The 27,875-nt window shown below is 43.4% G+C and overlaps 1 protein-coding gene across 10 annotated transcripts in view; it reads right to left on the bottom strand.

The window, feature by feature from the left end:
- Window positions 1-5,278: 5,278 nt before the first annotated feature.
- Window positions 5,279-27,875, bottom strand: part of CTPS2 (CTP synthase 2) — a 196,245-nt gene continuing 173,648 nt past the window's right edge. For 2 of the 10 annotated variants that reach the window (XM_070067268.1, XM_002719909.5), the window contains exons 17-19: window positions 23,360-23,504; window positions 7,455-7,565; window positions 5,279-6,223 (exon numbers count right to left, since the gene is read on the bottom strand). In XM_070067268.1, the coding sequence (XP_069923369.1) occupies window positions 7,496-7,565; window positions 23,360-23,504 (215 nt within the window). In that variant the 3' untranslated portion in view covers window positions 5,279-6,223; window positions 7,455-7,495. Of the gene's footprint in view, window positions 6,227-7,449; window positions 7,566-23,359; window positions 23,505-27,875 lie in introns of all 10 variants that reach the window. The other 8 variants (XM_051827623.2, XM_017349773.3, XM_008272389.4 and 5 more) reach the window with 7 other exon arrangements.

The following is a 27,875-nucleotide window of genomic DNA, read 5'->3' on the forward strand; positions in this document are numbered from 1 at the left end:
TGCAGCCATTTGGGGAGTGAATCAGTGGATGGAAGATCTCTCTCCTCTCTCTCTGTCTCTCCCTCACTCACTGTAACTCTTTCAAATAAATAAATAAATCTTTACTATACAGAAAAAACAATGAGCTTTAACTTGTGGCCAGATTGGTGTGTTTGGGGTTGGGCTACTTTAGATAATGCCCCCTTTGAACATTAAAAAAATGTATAACCACATTCTTTACCTTTTCATTCTTAAACAGGTTAAAAGAAAACTCCTTTCAAACCAAATTAAGAGTTATGCTTTAGGAAGGTTGGTGTTACAGCAGGATTTATGTTCCCAAGGCACATGCAGATGTTTAAACTCCAGTACCTTAATGTTAATGGTTGATGGATTAAGGGTGGAGTCTTAAACTAATTAGGACATCAGAAGAGTGGGCGTCTTAAACTAATTAGGACATCAGAAGAGTGGGCCTGGTGGGAGGTGTTTAGGTCATGGGGAGGGGGTGCCTTCAGTGGGTGGTTTTCAATGGGAGGTTTATTTTGAGTTTGAGTTTGGCCTAGGTTCTCTCTTTCCTCTTCCTGACTCACCATGCGATCATTCCTCTGTACTCACCATGACCACCTTCCACCAGACACCATGTGATGGGGCCTCCCAATCCTGAACTAGAACTTCCAAACGTAAGCTGAAATAAAGCTTTTCTTTCAAGAAGCTCCACTAGAGTATTATAGTTAAGGTAACGAGAAGCAGACTAACACAGCTGGAAAAAAAGAAAGATAAGTGGGCCAGAAGGAAAAAAAAAAAGTTCATAGGATAAAACCATGGAGTTTGTGATACTCAGAAAAACAAATTTTTTAAAAACTATGAAAAAAGAGCCGGCGCCGTGGCTCAATAGGCTAATCCTCCACCTTGCGGCGCCGGCACACCGGGTTCTAGTCCCGGTTGGGGCGCCGGATTCTGTCCCGGTTGCCCCTCTTCCAGGCCAGCTCTCTGCTATGGCCAGGGAGTGCAGTGGAGGATGGCCCAGGTGCTTGGGCCCTGCACCCCATGGGAGACCAGGAAAAGCACCTGGCTCCTGGCTCCTGCCAGGATCAGCGCGGTGCGCCGGCTGCAGCGGCGGCCATTGGAGGGTGAACCAACGGCAAAGGAAGACCTTTCTCTCTGTCTCTCTCTCTCACTGTCCACTCTGCCTGTCAAAAAAAAAAAAACTATGAAAAAAAATTTATCCTATCAGAAATCATCTTGTGTGGATCAGACAAGAAGAAGCCAGAATCTGGGTTGAAAATAACTTGAATTGTCCTATGTCTCGAGACATTAAAACAATACATACTTATGCAAATAAACTCAAAAATTGCTACTCCAGAAATGTAGATAACCTAAGTTAACTAAATACTGATTTCTTACCATTAAATTCTCTACAGAGGTAACTATTATAATGTCTCCTCATCGTGGCCTGATGCATGCAATGAGGTTTCTCTAGGTAAGAGATTCCCCTGGAGACTCAGTCTGAAAAAGTTTAGTTTCGTGGCTCCAACCTCTAATTTGAGACTTTTATTTTAACTCTACAGAATGATCCCAGCATATTAACTGAAAGTATAGTCTCCCCCAGAGAAAATAAATCAAAGCAATACATCTCTTTTCAAAGCAATTTCTTGTTCAAGAAAGATGGAAAGCTTAAAATTTAATATTCAGGCTCAAAAATGAACTCTATAGTCAAATGGTATCAACCCGATTATCCAGCTTTGCACTGTTCCACTTCTCAGAGGAAACAGGTAATACTGAAGAGGCCACAGGGATGGAAAGGGGGCCCCACTCAGGAGATGAAACTGAATGGCACCCAGACACAGTCTTGTTGGAAAATGCATACTATGAAAACACTATGCTTAGATTTCTGAAGTAGGTGCACCCAAATAAACTTATCTTTTCATTCAATTTTCCATGACCTTTTAGAATTATCCTTGCATAATTTGCCCAACATCTTTTAGATATTCATGGACATGGATCTTAAAAAACCAAACGATGCTTACGATGGGATTGAGGACATGCTACCCCAAGATATGGCGCCTTTAGTCATCAGCTTTTCATTCCTTTAACCAAAAGCCTGAGAGAAGTCCACTTAAGAAGGAAGGAAGTTTATTTTGGCTTATAGTTCAGGGGATCACAGCTCAAAACTGGGTAGCCTCATTGATTCAGGCATCTGACAAAGCTGGAGGATAGCTGAGCGATAAGCACATGGTGAACCAGGAAGTAGAGCCACAGGAATCACACTGCTTATATAACCATCCTTTCAAGAGTACCATCTCAGGGTGGCACCGCAGCACAGCAGGTTAGGCAGCTGCTTGGGGTACCTACATCCCATATCAGAGTGCTGCTTCAAGTCTCAGCTACTCCACGCTTCAGACCCAGCTTCCTCACATGCCTCCTTGCTCTTGTCCTTGACCTTTGACACTCTCAGAGCCTCTGTAACTGGCTAAATGCCCCAAGCACCTCAAGTCTTTATTGTGACTCATTTCTATTTCGAGAACCTAAAAGCCCCTGATATTCTCCAAAGTTGTCTTTCAGTCACATTCCAGGGAGAGATGCGATCCCCAGGCACCCTGGACTTGGCCAGACCCTCCTGCAAGAGCAAGGCCTGGGCAACTGGTTCAGAAAGTATCCACAAGTCACCCTTTGCTGCTTTTTTTTTTAATTTTTTAAAATTTATTTCCCCCGAAAGAAACCTTTTATTTAAGGAATACAGACTTCATGCATTTCATAAGTATAACTCTACGAATATAGTGATGCTTCCCACCATACCCACTCTCCCATCCACTCTCCTATCCCTCCTCCTCTTTCCTCTCCCATGCCCAGTCCCATTCTCCAAGATTCATTTTTGATTGACTTTATGCACAGAAGACCAAATCTATACTAAGAAATGAGTTTAACAATTTGCATAATAAAAAAACAAAAAGCAAAACAAAACAAACTGTTCCTCAACAGTCAAGAGTTGTTCAAAGTCATTGCATCTTGAATTTCACTTTTTTTTTAGAAACTTAATTAACTTTTAAAAAGCACCCAAGAATGATACATCTTTTGCAAGCCCTTAGAGGTAATTAAAATACAACTTTTTGAGGACAGAGGTCCGGCATGGGAAGTTACTGCACAGCGACTCCTATTGTTAATAAATTGACACTCTTATTTATGGCATCAGTAATCACCCAAGGCTCTTGTCATGAGTTGCCAAGGCTATGGAAGCCTCATGAGTCCACAAACTCCAACCTTATTTAGACAAGGCCATAACCAAAGTAAAAGTTCTCTCCTCCCTTCAGAGAAAGGTACCTCCTTCTTTGATGGCCCCTTCTTTCCACCAGGGTCTCACTCACAGAGATCCTTCATGTAGGATATTTTTTGCCACAGTGTCTTGGATTTCCATGCCTGAAATGCTCTCATGGGCTTTTCAGACAGACCAGAATTCCTTAAAGGTCACAGTCCTTTGCTTCATTTTAATGTTAAGCTCTCTGCCTCTGGAAAAGCTTAAGCCTCATTTCCATGACATGCAACTTAAACTGGTACATGTTTCTGTCTGCCTGGACTTGGACTTATACCCGCCCCCGCATGCAATGACAAGAATGTCCCCTCTTATGTATTAATTTTCCCTTAAAATAAAAGATACCTACTTCCCCTGCTTGGGGAGCCACAACTTTGGAAATGATTTCCCATGGTCTCCTTATTTACTGCAAATACATTCCTTTGTGTGACAACTCCTTCTGGTGTGTTTCTTACAACGTGCCAGGAAGTGGACCCTAAATTTTGGGTGGGTAACAGTATCACAATTATAATTAAGTCCTTCTTTCCCTATAGAGTTGTTTAAAACCTACCTTCCTCCGAAACAGTGAGTGGCAAGAAGGTAGCTTGCTCCTCCCTCCCCGGAGTACCCCTATTACCTGACACCATGCCCGGCTCACGCTGGGGGGGTCCAAGATACCTTTGCTGAGTTAATGATTTATAGTAACTGTCTAGATGCTCACATCCCATGATTCTCCTGAATTCTAAGCAGCCAGGCTGCTACCACCTTTCTGGATTCCAAGTTCAAGGAGAGTTTCCAGAACAGAAAAACCTCCTCCGGTAGCAACAACAGAGTCTGGTTTATTGTTTGTTAAGTACTCTTTGTTCTGGTCCTATTTATGGGCATGTTAGCCAGCAGAAACAGCACTCAGTTAAAAGTGAGCTTAGAAATCTGTTATCATTAAAACTGAAAACTTCCATTTAAGCCAGACTACCCCCTTTGTGATGTTAAAGTATCCCCCTCTGTGCATCCAGCCCTCTCTCTAAGAGACCTACTCCAGCTTTTAACCTACCTTGTGAGCTTTTCATTTGGAGCCTCTTGTGATCTTCAAGCTATAATTTTCACAAGTGGATCCCTGAAGCTCTTTTAATATTTTTGTTTACCAGAATTACTCATTTCATTTCTGCACGTGTTGAGTAGATGAAATTTCTGTAATACCAGTGTTACAGCATCAGAAAAAAAAAAAGCTGAAAGGCCAAAACAACTACAGAGAGAGAGAGAGAGAGAGAGAGAACTGAGCAGTTAAAATATGTAAACCAGCACTAGAAAGCTTAAATGTTAGCAACAACTCAATCATCTCAAGCATATTTAACAGGGAAAATTAGCTATCCTACTAGGAGAGGATGTTGTATAATGGGGGCCAGGGCTGGGGCAGTGAGGGAGGTGCAGAGCTGGAGACAATCTTTATTTTCAAACTTAATATCTGGTTCATTGTGAATTTTTTCACTAACTTGGATGTTTTAAGAATATCATAATAAAGGGTAGGCATTGTGGCTCAGAGGGTTAAGGGTGTATGGTGGAATTCCAGCTCCTCTGCTTCTGATCCAGCTTCCTGCTAATGTGCTTGGCAGGGCAGTGGAAGATGGCCCAAGTACTTGTACTCCTGTTATCCATGTGGCACACCTGGATGCAGCTGCAGGCTCCTGGCTTGGCCTGGGCATTTGGAGAGTACCAGAGTAGGTAGATTCATTCATTCATTCATTCATTCTCTCTTTCTCCCCCCCCCCATCTGTCAGGCACTCTGCCTTTCAAATACATACAGCTCTTTTTTAACTGCATTAAATTATTGTGAACCCTCCCTTGAAAGCTAAGCAGAATTACCATATGACACAACATTCTACTCTGAAGTATATATAATCCCAAAGGAATGAAAAACAGATATATATATTTGCATGTCAATGTTCACAGCAGCTCTCTCTATTCCTAATAGGTGGAAACAACCCAAATGTCCATCAACAGATGAATAGATCAGCAAAGTGTGGTAGATACATACAATGGAATTTTATTCAGCCATAAAAAGGAATGAAGTTCTGATACAGGCTACAACAAGGATGAACCTTGACAACATTACGCCACATGAAAGAAACCAGATAACAAAAGGGCACACATATTGTACGATTCCGTGTATATGAAATATTCAGAACAGGAAAATTCATAGAAATGGAAACAAGATAGGTGGTTACCGAAGGATAAGGGAATGGGGAGTGACAACTAATAGGTACAGGGCTTTATTTCGCAGTGCTGAGAATGTCTTGGAAACAGGTAACGGTGGTGTTTGTACAGCATCATTGAATGCCACTGAACTGTAAAATGGTTAAAAGATGTTACGTGAATTTTACCTCCAAAGAAAAACAGATATATTATTGATCCTGATTCCTGAGTTTTTTTTAAAACCTCCTTAAATTGTATGCCTGAGGTGAAGGCCCTTATTTACCACCCCATATTCTTGGGCCTGCTAAGTTTTCTGTATAACAAGAAATAAACAGGGTGAGAAACTGGAAAAACCATGGGCTACACACAAATCTGTGGTTGAATTCCAGGTAGCAGAAAGACTCGTTTTTGACTCAAAATTCGTCCTAGCCATGTACCCTGCCACTCGTCCCATTCAGTGTGGCAAAGGCCCAGTTACCAGGACCCCTGCTCATCATCTCGACATCGTGACAGCCTGCACAAAATGCAAACACACTTTCTCCCCCGTGAGGTTGTTGGGAAAAACTTAATTGGCTGCAGAAATTTGTGACGACTAAAGACTGCCCCTGGAGGGAAAAGAAAAGTACCCCTTTGGCTCTGGCTCCTGGACGTATGCGTTACTAGATTCCCTTTGAGACTCTACATCCCATGGCTGGTGCAGATCACATGGAGTCTGTAAGAGTGTCGTGATTTCTTCGCATAGTTCTTTCATCTTGACTGCAGTTACTTCAGCTGCTTTAAAAAAACACACACAGACACACAGACACACACGACAGAACGGAAGTATTAGCAGAGTCAGCAACAACAGTGCCAGTCTTCAGAATATCTCCTGCTCCTGAAGGTCTCCATGTTTGAGGCAAACCTACATGGATGCAGCGTGGCTTCCCGCTAATGAACAGGAGCATGCTGCCTCTTAGTGAAACATGAAGAGCGCTCACACTGGACCGATGAACTCTGTACACCGCTCCCAGAAGCTGCTGTCCGCACTAACGTGCAGTGGATCCAATTCAAGGCATGCCGTAAGCTCTAGGCTGACCCTTGGCAGCACCTGCCACCGAATAGGACTTTAACAAGTTACTCAGGCTGCTGTTGTCCCTCATAATGTACAACAGAGCCACGGGGAAACAAGCTGCCCTTGAACACCAAGTTGGCTCTTGTACCTCTCTACAAAGAAACAAAATATTACTTTATTTAATACAAATCCAAGCAAACTTGCTTTTCTGTGAGTGACCTAGAGGCGAAGATCTTCCATCCCCTGGTTCACTCCCCAAATGGCCACAACAGCCAGGGCTCGGCCAGGCTGAAGCCAAGAACTTGGAACTCCATCCTAGTCTCCCATGTGGGTGGCAGGGAGACTTGGGTCTTGGGTCTTCATCTATTGTTTTCCCAGGCATATTAGCAGGAAGCCAGATAGGAAGCAGAGCAACTGGGCCTGAAACTGGCACTCTGATACACAATGCCAGCATTGCAAGTAGCAGCTTAAATTGCTGTACCACAACACCAGTCCTAGCAAGTACTTTTCCTTAATAAAGTATTATTGAGCTTAGCCAAGCCTGTTCATGTGCATATTACTAATGATTGCTTTCCCACTACAGTGGCAGGGTTGAGTGGCTGTGACAGAGGACATGCCCCAAGAATAAAATATCTATTATTTGGCCTTACAGAAAAAGTTTGCCAACCTCTGACCTAGACGATTACAACCCTGATCACTAAAGCCTTCAGGTATATATATTTACAGGCGTACTTTTAGATTCATCCCTGGCCTCAGGTGCATTCCCACTTTCCCCACACAAGAACTCTCGACAGTGCCTTGACTATCAAGTTGGTCGTCCTAACGGTGCCAGTCCAATGGAAGCATCCAGAGGGAGCAGAGTCCTGCAAGACAAGTCCTAGAATGCTTTCTCCCACACGGAGACAGCTTGCCTGTCTGTAATACAAAGCATACTCAAAGAGCTCACCTTACCTGCTCAGGGAGCCGCCATTCTTCTGAGTCACACACCCATTTCAGCTCACTTCCAAGTCCGCTGTCCTCGGCTCTGAAAAGCTGTCATCACTGGCATCACTGTATCTGTCGCTAGATCAGAAGAAGATCTGATTTAGGAAGACAGAAGTCTACTTATGGTCCCAAACACTTTCCGTATTAGTCCCCACTCAGAGAAAATATTGAGGCATACTCTAGTATCACAGTCCAGTCACTAGAAAGAAGTCCGTCCAACCACAAACAATAATGTCCTTCTTTGGTCAGAAAAATGGGTCACTTGCTCTCAGGGTAAACTGAAGTTACTCATTGACAAAAGTTCAAAACGCATCTCAATGTGAACCAAGATTTTTATCTTCTAAAGACCACTGACGGTTTCTAAACCTAAAAGCAGCAGCAGCCTTGAATTCATAGTGCTCTTCTGCTTTGCTTGTTGCTTGCTTTCTACTAGAGGTACTATACTAATAAACTGATTTAAAACGAATATTGAGGTAGCAACTTATTTCTCTTCTGTGAATCTGCTCTTGTCCTACTAGGGCCAATATCTCATTCCATCTGGATGTGAACATTACCGAGTCCTATCCCTTACTGGTCTCAATCTGTTCTCAAGTGCAGTAACATCACAGAAAATATTTCCTGGATGCTCAGCCTTCATGTCTCACCCTTCGGATGACAACTGCTTCCTCTGGCAACGACAAGGTTCGGGACATACTACCCCAAGCTAGGGCACCTTGGGAGGGTGACTGTTTTAAGCTGAAGAAACTGGAGAGGATATTCAAGAAGGCCCCTCTCACTCTCACGTGCCCTTCTTCCACAAAGCAGAGCCTTAGAACCTCTGGTGAGAGGCACCCTCCCTCTACCTGGAGGAAGGAAGCATCCTTGTTTCCACAGAAACAGGGACACAGAGAAGTTCCCCAAGTTTATTACCATGAGATCACGCTCCTTCTGCCCTATCACCTCTCTCCATGACTGCACACTCCTCATCAAAGAGTGCATACTTTTCTCTTGTTAATAGTCTTTCTTCGCAGGGGCCTCAGCCTGGAACCTTAACACAGATGAGAAAAAGACATTATTCCTCCCCCCAGCAACACGGAAGGCCTCAGGACAGTGAAGACAGCTGCATACCGATCCCCCAGTCAAATGCTATTCTTCTCTTCTAGCTACACTTTGGGTTTTGACTTTAAGGACCACAGCAGCTCCCCAGATACTCAGCTGTGTTTGCCTCTGTGTTTGCGGATCACGGCAGCTCCTCATTATGGCCAGCAAGTTCTATAGGGAGCTGGAACTGGGTGCTCATTAGGACTAAGACATGCATGTTGGCTCAAGACCTGGGAAGCACCCAGTAGCACACATACGAAATGATAATGTACTCTCTAAATCACCTTGAAATTCTATCCCCTTCAGATCATATTTTCACTAAGATTTCTATGTCAGCAGCATGAAAGTTATCCATTCCAATCAGCATTTTCATAGGCCCAAGGTTTGAAAAATAACTTGTGAGATTATGCAATTTTTAAATTAGAAATATGTGCACTGCAGCGTAGTAGGCTAAACCTCTGCCTGCAGTGCCAGCATCCCATATGGGCGCCAGTTCCTGTCCCTGCTGCTCCACTTCCAATCCAGCTCTCTGCTATGGCCTGGGAAAGCAGAGGAAGATGGCCCAAGTGCTTGGGTCCCTGCACCCTTGTGGGAGACCTGGAAGAAGCTCCTGGCTCCTGGCTTCGGATCGGCACAGCTCTGCCTGCTGCGGTCATTTGGGGAATGAACCAGCAGATGGAAGACTTTCCCTCTCTCTCTCTGCCTCTGTGTAACTTTTCAAACAAAAAAAAAAATAAATCTTGAAAGAAAGAAATGAAAGGAGGAAGGAAGGAAAGGAGGGAGGGAAAGAGAGAGAGTAAGAGAGAGAGAGAGAGAGAAAGAGAAATAAATAAATAAATAAATAAATGGGATGCTCTGATTACCTTGAGTTACATGCAGTGCTTAAAATAGGGGAGCCAGCACTGTGGCACAGGTTAAAGCCCTGGTCTGCAGCACCGGCATCCTATATGGGCATTGGTTCGAGTCCTGGCTGCTCCACTTCTTTTTTTTGGTTTGTTTTTAAAGATTTATTTATTTACTTGAAAGTCAGAGTTACACAGAGAGAGAAGGAGAGTCAGAGAGAGAGTCTTCCATTCTCTGGTTCATTCCCCAGATAGCTGCAATGGCTGGAGCTGCGCTGATCCGAAGCCAGGAGCCAGGAGCTTCTTCCGGGTCTCCCATGTGGGTGCAGGGGCCCAAGGGCTTGGGCCATCTCCTACTGTTTCCCCAGGCCATAGCAGAGAGCTGGATCAGAAGTGGAGCAGCCAGGACTTGAACCAGCACCCATATGGGATGCCGGCACTGCAGGCGGCGGCTTTACCCGCTATGCCACAGCGCCAGCCCCAGCTCCACTTCTGATCCAGCTCTCTGCTGTGGCCTGGGAAAGCAGTAGAAGATGGCCCAAGTGCTTGGGCCCCTGCACCCACGTGGGAGACCCAGAAGAAGCTACTAGCTTTGGATCAGCTGAGCTCTGTCTGTTGCAGTCATCTGAGGAATGAACTAGCGGATGGAAGACCTCTCTCTCTCTGACTCTCCTTCTTTCTCTCTCTCTCTCTCTGCCTCTCCCCTCTCTGTGTAACTCTGACTTTCAAATAAATAAATAAATCTTAAAAAAAGACAAAATAAAATAGGGCCAATTATTGACATACATGTCACCATGCTGGATTCTCTTAGAAATAGGCCTTCTAGCGAGTAGGCATTTAGCCTCATGGTCAAGAGGCCAGTATAAGAATTCGCAATTCCTGGGTTTGATTCCCATCCCCAGCTCCTGACTCCAGCTTCCTGCCAATACACTCCCTGGGAGGCAGCAGGGTTCCTGTCAACCACGTGAGAAACCTGGATTGCATTCCTAGCTCCCAGTTTTGGCTTCTACCCAGCCCCAGATGTCAGTTAGATGCATTTGGGGGAGTAAACCAGAGAATGGGAACACTTGCTCACTCATTCTAATAATTTTTTTAAATAAAATAAACACATCTCCATGTGGTAACTCTGTAATTGAGCTTTCAGTCTAAGCCATGGTTTCGTTTGAGGTTCCTCTTGCTCGGTTCCAAATAAATCAGCACATTCCTCACCTCCACTTGGAATCTACTTATCTGTGGAGACAACACTGCCGGGAAGTGTTTGAGGCCTGACCCATCGCTAGCCTTGGCCAAGCTTTCAATGAATTGTAGCAATAAAAAAATCTGAATTCCTTAGCAGGTGAAATTCCACTTTTTTTAAGGAAATAAAGCACACTTGGAGAAACACAATGCTGACAGGCTAGAAAACAAAGGTTTCACTTTACACATACTGAGTGTGAATAAAAAACATCATCAAGACAACCTGGTTTTTTGTTCACATGCTCACTCTCCTCCCTGACTTGTGGACAAAACAGCAAAGGTAGATGATGGGCAGTAGAGTACGGAGAGGAGATAGAAGAAAATTAAGAATTGGCAAAAGCGGTGTGCATTTAGCCCAGAGGTTAAGACACCACTTACAGGGCCAGCACCGTGGTGTAGCAGGTAAAGCTGCTGCCTGCGGTGCCAGCATCCCATATGGACACCGGTTTGAGTCCCGGCTGCTCCACTTCCAGTCCAGCTCCCTGCTACGGCCTGGGAAAGCAGTAGAGGATGGCCCCTGCACCTGTGTGGGAGACCCGGATTAAGTTCCAGGCTCCTGGCTTTGGTTCGGCCCAGCTCCAGCCAAACTGCAGCCATCTGGGGAGTGAACCAGTGGATAGAAGACCTCTCTCTCTCTCTCTTTGCCTCTGCCTCTCTGTAACTCTGCCTTTCAAATAAATAAAAATCTTTAAAACAACACCACTACCATTTATGACACCTGCTTCCCACATCAGCATGCCTGAGTTTGAGTCTCGGCTTCATTTTTAATTTCACCTTCTTGCTAATGGACACCTTGAGAGGCAGTGGGTGATGGCTCAAATAGTCAGATCCCTGCCGTCCATGTGGGGGACTCAGACTGAGTTTTGGGCTCCTGGCTTTGGCCTCACCCAGGCTTGACTGTTGTGTACATTTGAGTAGTAAGCCAGCACATGGAAGCTCTCTGTCTGCCTTTCAAATAAATGAAAACCAACATTTTAAAAATAGAATTGGCTGAAAAGACAAGGTATGTTAGAAATATAATGGGTCCTCGAGAAGTTCATGGAAAAAGCATATTATGAAAATATGCAAGGATTTCAAATTGTTCGGTACAAAAATAAATTTATCTTTTAACTCCATTTTCCATGAACTTTTTGAAGTATGCGTATATACATAACATATCCTGAAAATTCATCAAGTACAAAAAAGTTCCTATTTAGATTTTAGTTCAGGAAGATCACTTCTGTTACTTAGAAAGAACCAAAGAATGTTATTAAAAAATAAATAAAAACTGCCCTCAAAATGGATATATCCTTATCTATGGGCTCTGACTACTCAAATGTAGACTCTGGCTTGGGTCTGTGCAACATTTCATGCCAGAGAATTAGCACGGCTGGAAGCTGCACTCAGGAAATGGAGGTCAAGGGCATTGGGTGACTCATATGGCTCATCTGCTGAAGATGCGGCAGAGTTCCCATTATACTGAGCAGGTCACTAGTCCAGGAAGAGTAAGGTAGCTCACATCTCCCCTACACACTCTGGCTTATACTACGTACTAGCCATGTACCTTTGGACAGGTCACCTGACTCCTGAAAGTCTAGAAAAAATTAGCAATAACAACTACAAACTCACCAAAAATGCTACTAAGGACAAAAGAGGATGCATGAACTCGCTCTGAAAACTATCTAAAAATGTAAGCTGTTGCTATTTATGATGTTATGTTTATTCAGAACTTAGCATCTGCTCCCAAAAGTCATGGAAATATAAAGAATCAATGAAAACTGCTAACTGCGTGCTTTTCAGAATAATTTCTTGCATCACATGTAATTCCCTATCCATACTGGCAAGGGGACCTGGGTAAGTCGGCTTCTAACCTAGTGCTGCTCATTTCCTATCTGGAGGTTATCTGCCCCAAACTCTGCCAACACATCAAAATGGCAGGGCTGAGCCTAAAAAAATGAGGCTCAGCTTGTTACTCAGCTCCAAGGTTAATGGCTGTGTTCACTAATTTTCTTTCATATGTGTTCAGAGACCCACGGTAGGACAAGAAAATAAACCAGGGCACTCAAGAACAGAATTATCAAAATGGGCATTACTGCTATACTTGCTGATTTTAGGGCATTTGTTTGCCAGCAAACAAACAAACGTGAGAAGTAAAATGTGGGTCATCAAGTGAATGCAGAATAACAATAGCTCGTGTGCCACACATGACTTAGGGGTTCATTTTTGTTTCACACAGAACAAACTAAAAACAAGTCATGAGAGGTAGACATTTGGCTTAGTGGTTAGGATGCCTGTATCCCACACTGGAGTGCCTGGGTTCTAGTCGTAGCTCCAATTCCTGACCCCAGCTTCCTGGTAACGCAGACTCTGGGAGACAGCAGAGGTGACTGCCACCCACTTGGGAGACCAAGACTGAGCTCTTGGCTCCTAGCTCTTTCTCTCTCTGCCTGTTAAAAAAATATTTTTATTTTTAATAATAAAAAGTCATAAGCTAGAATTATCTGGGTATATTTTCACTTAATTAGGAGACATTGCAGCTCCATCTTAAGACAAACCTGTCTTTTTGAATAATCCTCTCTGTATATTCACATAGCATCCACAAATCTATCACTGGGAAGAATTATCAGATATTAGGGTCTTGGGTGTTAAATTTTATGAAGCGTCACAAAATACAGACACATTCATAAATTCTTATGTGTGTTGTGACATTTAAGGAAGAAGTTTTAAAGCTGCAGTGTCCAAAATGGTAGCCACAAGCCACGATGGCTGTCTACATTTAAAACAATTAAAATCAAACAGAATGTAAAATTCCTTTCCTCACTTTTGTTGGTCATATCTCAAATGCTTGACAGCCATATGTGGCAAAGGGCTGCCACATTTTATAGTGCAGATTATGGAACATATCTATCATTGCAGAACATTCTATTTGACACTGCAGATTTTAAAACAAATGAAAAAAAAACCTATAACACCATGTAGAAGTCTTCATGGTTATTTCCTTAAAAAGTTTTTTTGAAAGGTATGGCTATCCATAGTTAATCAAATCAAAGCAAGTTATCTCTCTGGCATGCTTGTTTAGGTTACACAATTTGAACACAATACTACATAAGTGATTCTTGACAAACAAGGCTTGTCATAGTCAAGTTTGTTTGCCAAACACTCCTACTGCTTAATAAATTCCCCAAATAAGAAAACCTATTTTCCAAGGCACTATGGAAAGGGTAGAGCAATACCTTGCATATCCCACCTTTTATGCTATCCCCAGGCAGCTGTTAAATAATTTCTTCTCCATTAACAGAAAGAGGTGGTTGGAATCTTAAAAACTGTAATGGCACAGTTAGGATTCCCAGCATGCATGAACTCCTACAATACTTTACATCAAAACCCATTTCTTGTGAAAAAACATGTTTTAAAAACAGGTTGCCATGCATACAGTTTTCCCCCTGGAAGCCATAAAACATAAGAGCAATGGAATAAAAACTAAGTAAGCTCTGAATGAGTTTTGCATTTCATAGTAAACAGTAGAATTCAACCCAGGCAGGGCGTGAAAAGCACAGCAGTGTGTAGCACCGTTAGCTCCTCTCCGGTTGGCACTGCATCAACACCACAGTGCACCGTAAGCAGCAAAGAGTGCCTTTCAACCAACATTTAATCCCAAGGGAAGGTGGACTCAAAGGTGGCTTATTAACAATAATTTGCCAGGAAAAAAAAGAATCTCAAGGTATGGATTGAAGTCAAACAATCACAGGGGAACTGCTTCAAAAGATGTTTAAAAGAACTGTTCAAACAGAAAACAAGAAAGAATTGGAGTTTTTCCCCAGTTCACTTTTGCTTGAAATGTAACCAAGGGGGGGAAAGTAGTGTTTTGACAGCAGTTTAAAGTTTACAAAGCACATCTCAACTGTTCCTCACAGTGGCCCTAAGGAGAGAATCAAGAGGTTTAGGAGTAGTGACTAGGAAAAAATTATCTGGCAAGTGGCAGACCCAGAAGTCAAAGCCACAGCACCTGCTCTACTCATCCATACTATCCCCCACAGAAATAGAATATTCGCATTATCTATTACAAGAGCAGCCCCAGGCAACATCAACACTGTCCAACAGTCAAAAGCCAAGGTGATCCCACATTCGAAACAGTGCTGGAAACTAAACATCAGATTCACATAGGGGAAAAAAGAGTATCTTGCTGAGTCGAAAAGAAAGCAGAGACACCACTGTGGGCTAAGCACGCCTTCAAGGGAGACACGCACACTCTGAAAGCAAGGCAGGGGCTGCTCTCACCTCTGATGCCCATTGCGAGCACTCCGTGAACCAGCATCCTAATAGGATAGAGACCAGCAGGGCCCTCTGGCTAAGCAATTCCGGAAGGTACACCAAGAGCCAAGAGGAACAGCCGTGGAAACCTCTAGGGAGTTCAGGAACCCGCAAGCTGTTCCGCAGGATTTGTAAGCATTTTATGCCATAAGCCAAGAGAAGTCCCTGAGGGTTTTCAGTTCCCAAATAAGGTGGGAAGATCACTCTGACAGCAGGAGATGGATGAGGAGGGGAAAGGCGGAGGCACAGAGATCAAGTAGGAGGCTTTGCAGAAGGCAAGAGATGAAAGAGATGAGAACTACGGCAAAATTAATGATGATAGCATAACAATTGTAACAATTCAAGTTCTTCCCATAGACCAGGCACTGTGCTAAGTGCTTCACATTCAGTGTGAAACATAAGTGCCCGCGCCACCTTGTGAGGTGGGAGCTGTGAGCATCCCCTTTGTCTAAAGAAACTGATACACACAAGGGTGAGCTCACAGCCGCCACCTGGGAAAGAAAAGTCGGGGTTGAACTTGGTGAGTCCTGACCTGCACTGTCCCTCAGAGCACGGCAGAAAATTCAGGGAAGGGGGAGTGGATGTCAAAAGTGCTAATCTCCAGCACGTGCTGGCCATGGGACAGGGGAGGAATCCACGCAGCCAGGTCACCGTGGATAAGGGCGCCATTTGCAGCAAAATGTTTACCTGATGGTAGCACAGCCTGATAGCCTGGGCGCACCCCGTGGGTGCAACAATGGAGGAAGGAACAAGCTCTCATGCCTGGGGGACTGTGTGCCAGCAGGTCTGGGGCTGCAGCTAAAGAGCCCCTAGAAGAAAGCCTCTGGGGGTGGGGCACCAGGGCTCTGAACACCAGGAGAGTACTGATTCCAACCAGAATGTCTGTACTGTTTTCCAGGAAGTGGGTGCCAACTTCCCTTGCCATCTCAGGTTGCCTGTCCCCAGAATGTTTAGAGAACTGTTATCCTACCTGCTGAGTCCCCCAGACTGGGGAATAGCCCCCTATTCAGCTAGTGTTGATTCTCTAGCACCCAGCACGGGGGTGGGAAAAGAATAAGCTCCAATACGTATGGTGTGTTGTGTGAATGCTAAACCCTGCAGCCGTTAAATGTCACGACCCTCATGCAACTTGGAAAAATGTGCTGCGAGGTGTTCAGTGCGTAATGCCAGCCTCTAATTACAATCTATGTGGTACTCTGTGAATCTGGCGAGGTTCTCTCCCCCAGAACCTTCACCCAGAGGTTGTGGCATCGACTGAACGTCCTCAGATAAGTCTGTTATTGCATGCAAGTTGCTTCTCCCTTTTTAATCGCCTTTCTTTTCCTTTTTTCCTTTTGGGTTTTCTGAATATGGACTCATGGAATTTCAAAAACTGCAATGTGTTATAATCCAATTGTTATGATCCAATGTGTTATAATTCAATTGTTCTTTTTGACATTCAAAGTGTCTAAAATGAGGCCAGCAGGTGGCCTTTCAAGCTGGTTTCTTTGACCTTGTGAAACACACAGCCCATTCATTTTTACACGTTCCCTGCTTTAAATACAGCAACATGTTCAGGCTCATCTTGTACTTTGCTGTCCCAGCCCTGAAATCATCACTTCTTCCAGGAGCCCTAGTTCATTTCAGTGGGGGATGCTATTTTAGAAATGGAGAATACTCTTTTGCGAAGGACATCTCCAAACAATAACTACCTTAATCAGGTGGTAAACTTAGCATCAGCCACACTGAGACAACCAGCCTTACATACCTCCTGGTGTGTACTTACAAAGTACACAACAGCCCCAATGAGCTATTCTTTCAAAAACACTTAACATTCACTGGAATCATGAAAAAACAACTAGATAATTCCAGATTCTCGTCATTTCTACAGGACAACTGGTCTGGACACTTCGCAGAAGTCAACATTACAAAAAACTGAAACAGCAGTGTGAGTTCTCCAGATCAAAAGAAACCAAGGAAACATAACCAGGTGAACCTTTAATGGATTGTTGATTAATTTTCTTAATTAAAAAAAAAAAGATCTAAAAAGACATTTGGGGATAAATGGAAAAATTTAAATGAGATGTCACTGAGTTAATGTTAATTTTCCTGGGTGCGAGGATATTACAGTTGTGTGAGAAAATAGCTGTAATTTTAAGAAACAACTGATAAAGTATTTTGCTGTGAAGTGTTATGATATTTGCAACTTGCTTCTAAGTGATTCAGAAATAAGTCTATAGGCACGGGGAAGAGGGAGCAAACGTGCTGACACAGTCACAGCTGATGAACCTCCATGAAGGGGACACCAGTGTTCACTATACTATTGCTTCATCTTTTCTGTAGGTTTGATAGTTTTTAAAACAAAAGAGTTGGGGGGCAAATGCACACATATGTAGTGTAATGGAAACATATATGTACACTCACACACACATGGTGGGGGGGTCTTCAAAAAGTTCATGAAAACGGATGATGAAAAAAACTGTGCAAAGACTTCAAAAATTTTGCTTAAAAATAAACTTACATTTAAGTCCATATTCCCACAAACTTTCTGAAGTACCTTCATATACTCAGTATTATGCTTACAATGGGGAAAAAAAGCAATATATAGGCACAAAGACTGGAAGATAATATTTCAAAATAAGTACAATGATTATGTTAGGCTGAATGCTTTTATTCCTTTTTTAAGATTTATTTACTTGAAAGGCAGAGTTACAGAGAGAGAAGGGGAGAGAGAGAGAGATATCATCCATCCACTGTTTCACTCCTCAAATGGCCACAATGGCCACAGTGGTCAAGGCTGTGCCAGGCCAAAGCCAGGAGCTAGGAGCTTCATCCAGGTCTCCTACCTCGGGGCAGGGGCCCAAGGACTTGAGCCATCTTCTGTTACTTTCCCAGGTGCACTAGCAGGGAGCTGGATCGGACTGGTACCCATATGAGATGCCAGCATCACAGGTGCCAGCTTAACCCATTATGCCACAATAGCAGCCCCTGGGTGCTTTTTATCTATTTTTCAAATTTTCTAGATCAAAAATTCACCAGAAAATGAAACTTTCCAGGCTGGAAGGCAGCATGCTCCCTAGAAGGAAAGAGACCAGAGACAACGGCAACAGGAAAAGGTTCCTCCTTTCCCTGAGTGCTGTCAGAGTTCAAAGGTAAAAGTAGGGTGGGGGCAAGCCTTTGGCACAGCAGTTAAAATGCTGTTTGGGACACCTGCATCCCACTTGGAGTGCCCAGGTTGGAGGCCTGGCTCCGCTTCCAATTCCAGCTTCCAGCTGATGTGCACCCTGGGAGGCAGCTCAAGTGCTAGGGACCCTGCCACCCATGTGAGAGACAGATCGAGTTCCAGCCTCCTGGCTTTGGTCTGGCCCAGTCTTGGCTTCTGCGGGCATTTGAGGAGTGAACCAGCAGATGAGAGCTCTCTTTCTCTTTTTCTGCCTTTCAAATAAAATATAAGTGAATACATAAGTAATTTTTTAGAAGTATAGAGGGAAGGGTAACCATGAAGGAGGGAATGAACTTTGATCCTAGCAGCACAAGAAAGATTCAGGAACCAGAAGGAACTGGCTCCAGGGCCATCGCTGCTTTAAAGACTGTCTCATTCTGAAACAGCCTCAACTGTTGGGCTGGGTCTGAAACAGCCAAGCCAATATAGCAAAATAGCAAATACTTTCCCTCCTATTGTTTTTGTACCACCTTGCCTCCTGTTGTGGCACAAAAAGATGGATCTATGCGCTCAAGAGATAATATATGTTGGGCTTTATTTTGTTCTAATGAACAGAGGTCTCCTAAAATTTTCTTAGAATTACATGAAGCAATCTCTTTCTTTTACACTATATGCCAACAAGACCAAGAAAATTTGCAGCTATATGTTATATGTGGGGTAAATTATGGTTAAATCTTAGAGGAAATATATCAGCAAAGAAATGCAATGATATGTTTAATGGACCATAATTCCCCATTGTATTTATTCTAAAAATGCTTTATTAGTTGGGCTTGTGAATAAAAGAGTTAAACAGAGCAAGCCTGAGGTCACTGTTCTCAGGAGAGCCGTCTTGCAGTGTTGGTCCTTGGCAGCTATCTGGGAACATGGATTTTGCAATGGGTGCTCCATTACTAACTGATAAGGTCCTTCCCCTTGGCCTAAGTCATTGGTGCAAACAATATGATTTATGGTAGACACCTGGAATTTTGGTGCTTGCTAGGCAGAGAATGCTTATGCGACCAGACCACAAAAAAATCCCCAAACTCTGAGTGCCAAATGGACTTCTCTGGGCAGAAACATCACATACACACGGTCACAATTTCATTGCTGGAAGGAGGGTAGGTTCTATATGATTTATTATACAGGAGAGCGAGCACAGGAAAACTGTAACAGAATGTCTCCAGACTCCACTAGATCTCTTCCCTTACTGACCTCTCTTGTGCATGCTTACTGTATCACTGTAATAAATATGAGCCATGAGGTCAACCGCTCTGGCTTCTTCTAGCCGATCACCAAAAGTGAGCACGGTCTTGGAGGACTCCCAAACCAGTACTTTTAGTCTGAGTTTGCATGTACTTTTGAATAACTCATAAAAGCCTAAAAAATACTATTATTTTCTTTGGGGGCTGCACTGTGCCATAGTGGGTAAAGCTCCTGCTTGCAGTGCCGGCATCCCATATGGGCGCTGGTTTGAGACCCGGCTGCACCTCTTCTGATCCAGCTCTCTGCTATGGCCTGGGAAAGCAGTAGAAGATGGCCCAAGTCCTTGGGCCCCTGCACCCATGTGGAAGACCTGGAAGAAGCTCTTGGCTCCTGGCTTCGGATCAGCACAGCTCCAGCCATTGTGGCCATGTGGGGAGTGAACCAGCGGATATCAGACCTCTCTCTCTGTCTCTGGCTCTCTATAACTCTGCTTTTCAAATAAACAAATAAATCTTTAAGAAACAAACTATTATGCCCTTAAACAGATGACTACCAGCCTAAAACCAGGCAGAATTGTCCTTTATAACTGCTGCCATTCTACAGACAATGCAGAAGCTGAGAATTCAGCTTATCAGCACTAGATTCCCCAAATACTCTTACTGTAACTTCCCAGCTGCTGAAAGACAAATGCTCTCCGCTGGCTGGAATGCAGCGGTCACAGCTCAGGTGTGCTTACTCAAAGCCAAGGCTCTTTGCAGCCTGTGTTTTAAAGGCATTGGCTGTACATGTGCTCTACAGTTGAATCTCATCAGCCAATGTCTGGGAAAGGAAGCCATTATTCTAGAGTTCATAGTCCTTGTCACATGTTTTAGGGCTGATTACAAGCAGTAATCTTGCTTGACAGAAATACAGCCCCAACTGGGCTCACATTAGAGCCCGGCCATCAGAGCCATCATTTGCTTTTCAAAGCTCTACTGTTCTCAGAGAGGAGTGCAGGTGCCAGGCTCCTCTGGAGTCCTGGTATCAGTCTCTGGATTAATTCAAGGTCTCTATTCTTAGTTGGAAAACCACCTGCAATGTGTTAAGATGTAGACTAGACTAAATCCATAATCCCATGGTACCTGAATTTATTACAGGGGTTGTTTACTACCCTTAGGGAGCCAGGAAGACAAAGATAAATAAGATGCCCACTGCCCTTAAGGTAAGGAACACACCAGTTTGTTGTGATACAAAAGAACTGTCTCACAGACACATCAGAACATCAAATTTTGTTAAGTCTAGCCTAGTGGTTAAGTGTCCGTATCCTACATAAGAGTACACGGTTTGATTCCTGGCTCCCACTCATGACTCCAGCTTCCTACTAATGTGGACCCTGGGGAGTGAACCAGCAAATAGAAAATTTCTCTCTCAAATAAACAAAATTTGAGAAAAATTTTAGAAAAAGAACTCTTTTCTTCTCTTGGAAACAGAGAAGAATATACTTCAGAAAATTACATTGCTGCCAATAACTTTGGAAATCTATGCAGTTTTTCATAAATCTCATTTCTCATGAACTTCTTGAAGACTTCACACACTGTACCTTGCTTGGGAGTCACTCGCAAACAGCCACTTTTCTCAGGAACTACTGGGAAGCTTTTCCTAGAGACCAGTAGTCCCCGTGTGGGAATCAGCAGGCCATATAGTTCAGCTGTGGCAGGCCACACATAAATGCTTGCAAATAGCCAGAGATTGATAAGCAAATTATTCCTCCCAGCCTGGCTCCACTATCATAATCCTGAAATAATGGTGACATATAGTGGCTGCAAAGGATCACAGCATACATTTGATGGCACATTAGCATTTCAATCTGCTGCATTAGCCATGGAGCCTCAGAACACAGAGAGCCTCCCTCAGCCTGCTCCCCAAGGACAGCTTGAAAGCCAGTGCGCTGGTTTAATATGGTAAGGAATGATCACTGGCTCAGTAAGGCGTTCAACATGCAAGATATGTAAACTTGTTTGCATGTGAACACAGTTAAAGGAAGTGTTAGAGAGCTGTGAGCTTTGCATAGCAGGTAACCACCAAGAAGCAAGCTTTAATGACACAGATACCCAAGGAGTTTTCAAAAACTCTGTGGAAATGTATACCATAAAAAAAAAACTATGCATGGATTTCAACATTTTTTTCCACCAAAATCATCTTATCTTTTAATTCCATTCTCCCACACAAGTTTTTGAGTACCTTGCACACCCCATAGCACAGATCCTGGCAGTGCTCCACTGCAATATTGTGAGAGTTTTTAGCTAGGATGAGGTCAGCAATGGCAAAAATTTTCTAAGCAACATAAACCCAGTTATCATGATATTTACCCTAACTAAGCTTATGCTATTCTGGCCAGTTCCTTCTGCCTTCACAATTATCACATACAACACTCTTAAATGAGAAGTAAAGATATAAATTCTCCCTCAAACTAATATTTAATTGTAAAGAAACTGTAATTTTTTACTTGAACCTGATTTTAAAAAATCATCATACTGGGCCCGCGCCGTGGCTCACTAGGCTAATCCTCCGCCTGTGGCGCCGGCACACCAGGTTCTAGCCCCGGTTGGGGCGCCGGATTCTGTCCCGGTTGCTCCTCTTCCAGTCCAGCTCTCTGCTGTGGCCCGGGAGGGCAGTGGAGGATGGCCCAAGTGCTTGGGCCCCTGCACCCGCACAGGAGGCCAGGAGGAAGTACCCGGCTCCTGGCTTCAGATCGGCCCAGCACTGGCTATAGCAGCCAGTAGGGGAGTGAACCAACGGAAGGAAGACCTTTCTCTCTGTCTCTCTCTCACTGTCTATAACTCTGTCAAATAAAAATAAAAAAAAAATTTTAAAAATTTAAAAAAAATTTTAAAAATCACCACACTGTTAACATGGAAGACCAGAAACGTACATTGTAGATAACAATAGGAGTAGAGTAGAGTAAGGCTTCATTTACAGTGATGTTATGATAAAAAAAAAAAAAGTAAAGGCTCAGGTATAAGAGGTAAAATAGGACCAGTACTGTGGCATAGCGCGTAAAGCCGCCACCTGCAGGGCCAACATCCTATATGGGCGCCGGTTCTAGTCCTGGCTGCTCCACTTCTGATCCAGTTCTCTGCTACGGCCTGGGAAAGCGAAGATGGCTGAAGTGCTTGGGTTCTTGAACCCACATTGGAGACCTGGCTCCTGATCAATGGCAGCTCCTGATTGGCCAACTGCAGCCAATTAGGGAGTGAACCAGCAGATGGAAGACTTCTTTCTCTCTGCCTCTGCTTCTCTCTCTGTGTAACTCTGACTTTCAAGTAAATAAATCTTTTTTTTAAAAAAAAAAGAGGTAAAATCATCAATCACACAAAATAAAAATCCCTGAAACAAATCCAAATTACTCAATTGACTAACAATTTTCAGCGAGGTGAGAGGGAGTAAGATACCCACCTCACACATTCACTAAAAATGATACCCATACAGATTATAGATTTAAACTATAAAATGGAAACCATAAATGTGCTAGAGGAAAATATCTGGAATATTATTTATGTAATTTCCCCATAGAGGAAGACTTGAGGCATGATACTAAAGGCAGAATCCAGAAAAGTAAATTATTTGACTACATCATTTTTTAAAAAACATAAATAATGGAGGACATACTCTTTAGGAATAATGAAAATGACTAACAACTGAGAAGAAAAACAAAATGACTTTGACAAAATATTTGCCAACTAACATAGTATTAAAAGGGCAAAGAGTATGAACAGGCTGTTCATAAGACAAAGAGCCAATAAATATATAAAATATTCACAGTATGTTTACTAATCCAACAACAAAAGAAAATCTCATTGTCAGCCTGATTTGGAAAGCTGACCTTTTACTGCTGTAGATCTGATTATTTTGATGAAGAGAAAAACAGCATGTTTTTTAAGAGGAAGAAATGAGTCTTCACTTAAAAGAATAACTCTATAATGATAGTAAATCTCGGGAGAAACCTAAGGCGCTGATAACCGTGCACCCTGGGTCACTGCTAAGGGCAGCCAGCTGGTTACCTGGAGGACAGTTTGCATCCCTGTTGCAGGTAGGCATTCAGGTTCCCAGTTGCCGCAAGTAATAGCCCCAGGTATGGAGGGGAAGGCTTCATCGGCCTAGAAGAAAACTCAGGATGGAATTGGACACCAACAAAATAGGGATGATCTGAAATGAGAACAATCACGATGCAATTGAAGCAGACAAACATGAAAACTGCCTGAAAGGTACTGTTATCTTTGAATAAGAAAGTTCATTAAATGCTAAGACGGTTATTTAACTTATCACAGTCATTTACTTTCATCATCAATATTTGGAGTATAATTCCAAATTGTAAAACACATCTCACTTAATAAGAGACCCAGAATTTTATTGGCAGAAGGTGTTAGAGTGAGCAAAGTTAAGTAAAAATGTTTGAATGGCACAATGAAATCTGCTTTCCCAAAATCTGCTTGTTTCTTGAAGTCCTTCACAGACTTGAGCTGGCTCTATTTTCCATGCTATCGTTTGGACTTTTTAGGCTAACCCTGGAACGTTCCTTGTCTTAGAAGTCTTCATGTCATTTCCTACAAGGTCTTCTTTCCCAGGGAAAGTGTGCCGGGAATAAACCAACACAATACTGATCATATGTGTTGCCCCTGGGAGTACAGGAAGGACAACTGCTTTTCCAGTCACAGCTTTCCATTGGACAGTCATAGCACCATAAAAGTGAACTGGTACTCATATCTTAGTCGACGCCAACTTACCCCTTATGAGCAAGAGTTACTGAGTAATCAGTGGATGGTCTTTCAACATGAAAACGGTGATTATGTCTCAAGGCAATGAGAGTGCAAGCTATTCTTTCCTTCCTTAATACTTTTCTGTATTGGTGTGAACTTTACAATCAGCATATATTACTTACATTATCATGGGGGACGGATTAAGCTATTTTCATATTGAGGGTTGTACAAAGCCCATATATGAGCAATTCAAGTTCTCCCAGAGGTCACAGGAACAGAGAAGCAGCTTTCAGCTATCTGCAATCTCCTGCTTCAGAATTAAATGCATAACATTTCCAAATCTGAATAGAAAATCTGAGGATTCCAAATTCCTTCCAATCAGAACTTTAAAAAAACATGTTTATTCCCAGATTAGAAAGCACACGGTTTGAGCAACTCTCTAATCCCAGAGTTACTACCGTACAGAGCATGGTCAGTATGCTGTGTTCCCAACTTTGCAAAATAATTGTAATTGCTATATCAAACTAAGATAACAAAATATAATGTTTCAAAGGGTGAAGCAAAGATAACTTTAAAGCTTTCGAAGAGATGCTTTATCAATTGACCTGAAAATAGAGTATGGAATTCAAATTCACCAATTCCATCACTTACCACTGGACACCCAAAGCTGCTACTTCAGTAACAAGGAAGTGATGATTGAACAGAAGTGTCTACTCTCCTAAGACTATCATTTAAAGTTCTGCTATAACAAAGCGGCAGTCTCTAGCCACATGTGGCCACTTAAATTCAATAAACTTCACTGAGTACATTCTAAGCACTCAGTAGGCACCTATGGCTAGAGGCCACCATACTGAACAGAGAAGAACAGTCCCAGGATTTCAGCAAGTTCTATCATATGGCTCTGATCCCAGAAACGTCTAGTATAGAAATCCTCTATGTCTACATAAGAAGGCGGCTTCTTGAATGAGAGGAACATGCTGGTATGCAAACTTGGTGAGAGCAATGCCACCTTCTTACAGGAAGGTGTGCCCACAAGAAGAGAAGAGAAATCAGCCACACTTAGAAGAAAGTAAACAATGTGGTTTTACATCTAAGATGTGCTCAATCTTACAGCAAAGGATCTTGGGATGTCTCTGAAAGAAAGCAGACAGCAGTTGTGTTTTTATGCTGCTACAGACAGGAGCAGAGCGAGGGATCATGTCATAGCCAAGGACAGAGTATTTGGTTTCATTACACTGAATCCCTTTATCCAAAAACTCAGTATGCCAACAGGAGGAGGAGAGACCAAAAAGTTTTCACTTTGATGATGATCTGCCTGTCACTTAAGATACCTTTAAAATAATGTTTTTAATTGCCTCGGACCCAATTCTGCTGTTATACTAATCTCAAGCTTTGCTGTTCCTCTCAGAGCCCTTCAGGAGCCACAGAGATTCATGGATATGCCTCTCAGGGCTACTTAAGATCCAACTCTTCCGGGGAATTTGCCTTCATAGAATGAATTCCCTTGCAGTCAGTTTCTAAAATTTGCAAGGTTTTACCACAGCTTTCATTTCCTTTCCCAACCACAGGAAATCAGACAGTGTCAATGGGAACGTAAATCCCAAGTGTTGGCTCACAATAAGAAGAACCAGGAGAACTAAAAAGAGAACGAGTACTTGAACAAAGTAAACAACTAGCAATTTGCTTATGAAATTCTCTGCAGTCTCACGCACTGGAAAGACTTAGGCGGCTTCAACACCAGTGATCCATGCTTTAATTCTAAATGATGGGTACTTCCAGCAGGAAGACTCCGGGAAACACGTCCTCAACGACTCTAATTCACAACGCTAGGCATGGATTGCCCATCTTATGCCGAGTGTCCAATGAAAACAAGAGGAACAATAAAATCCCACAGGGTGGTGGCAGGAGGAGACCACCTGAGCTTGCTCCGGTCCCACCAGTGACTGGATGGCCCTGCACAGGCTACTTATGCTCTTTGCACTCCAATCTCTTTCTCTATAAAGTGGGAATGGCATCACCTGCCTTGTAGGTTACACAGGCTGGCAGAGTCCCAAGCAAGGGGTCTAGTGACAAGCATCTAGATAGTGTCCACCAAATATCCATTGCTTTCCTTCATTTGGGATCCAGGTAAAATGCTACTGTGTTCAAGGAGCCTCCTCCAATGTCAGTTCTCCTCCCTGGTCGGGACTTCTGAAGCACTTGAACAGAGTAGAGGTAGGAAGGGAAAGGGACAAGAGAAAAGTGATTTGATGCAGGGAACAGTAGCACAGGCATGGAAAAAGAAGTGGGAAGGTTAGAAGAACAGTAAGTAGTCCAGTACATAGGTAGGTTCTCAGATATCATGCACCATTTTTAGAGTATCTTACACATAGTACTCAATAAATGCGAGTGGTTTCTCCAGCATGCTCTACATCATCAGAGCCCTGGCCTTGTTTGGAAGTGCAGAGAGGAGAAAACCAGGGGACAAGGAGGGGTTTAAGAACAAGTCTGGGGCCGGCGCCACAGCACAGTAGGTTAAACCTGTGTCTGTGGCGCCAGTTCTAGTCCTGGCTGCTCCTCTTCCGATCCAGCTCTCTGCTATGGCCTGGGAAAGCAGTAGAAGATGGCCCAAATGCTTGGGCCCCTGCACCTGCGTGGGAGACCTAGAAGAAGCTCCTGGCTCCTGGCTTCAGATCAGCTCAGCTCCCACCGTTGCAGCCATTTAGGGAGTGAACCGGTGTATGGAGGACCTTTCTCTCTGTCTCTCCCTCTCACTATCTGTAACTCTACCTCTCAAATTAATAAATAAAATCTTTAAAAAAAAAGGGGGGGTGGTGGTGCCATGGCTCACTAGGTTAATCCTCCACCTGTGGTGCCGGCATCCCATATGAGTGCTGGGTTCTAGTCCCGGTTGCTCCTCTTCCAGTCCAGCTCTCTGCTGTGGCCCGGGAGAGCAGTGGAGGATGGCCCAAGTGCTTGGGCCCCTGCACCCGCATGAGAGACCAGGAAGAAGCACCTGGCTCCTGGCTTTGGATCGGCATAGTTCCAGCCGTAGCAGCTATTTGGGGGGTAAACCAATGGAAGGAAGACCTTTCTCTCTGTCTCTCTCTCTAACTCTATCTGTCAAAAAAAAAATCTATTGAAAAAAAAAGAAAAAGAACAAGCCTGAATTGGAGTAACCATGTGCTAGGACCAGTGTAGCTGGGATGGGAATGTAATCCCAAACAAAGTCTTTATTTCCAGAGACGGAGAAAGCAGGCCCTGACAATAGATTACAAGCAGAGGCTATGAAAGAGAAGGAAGACTAACAAGTCCAGTGTCAAGCTTGCTGGTTTAGCAGAGTGGTTCCCAACCAAAGGTGAATATGCTCCCCTAGAAATACCCAATAATGTTCAGAGACATTTATGGTTGGCACAACTAGGGGGAGGGGGTGCTACTGGTATCCAATGAATAGAGGCCAGGGATGTTGCCAAACTCTACAGTACAGAGGACAAGGCCCATGACAAAGCATGATCCTACTCCAAATGTCAATGGCAGCAAAGGTGAGAAATCAGGGAGAAGGAAACTAATGATACCTTAACAGGAGAAATCGCTAGGAGGAAGAGGGAGTTTGGAAAACATGCGCATTTTGTTTGAAATAAGTTGAGATGGAAGTGCCAAGAGAACATCTGGACAGACAGGTCAAACAGGCACCTGAAACTGTTCCATTTAAGTTAGTTCCATGTGGGTGTAGACCAGGGGTTGGCAGACATTTCTGTAAAGGGCCAAGCAGTAAATATTTTAGGCCTTGCGGGCCATAAGGTCTCCTCCCCCACTATTCATCTCTGCTATTAAAGCACAA

Source organism: Oryctolagus cuniculus, chromosome X (assembly GCF_964237555.1).
Source record: "Oryctolagus cuniculus chromosome X, mOryCun1.1, whole genome shotgun sequence".
NCBI classification, from domain to species: Eukaryota; Metazoa; Chordata; class Mammalia; order Lagomorpha; family Leporidae; genus Oryctolagus; species Oryctolagus cuniculus.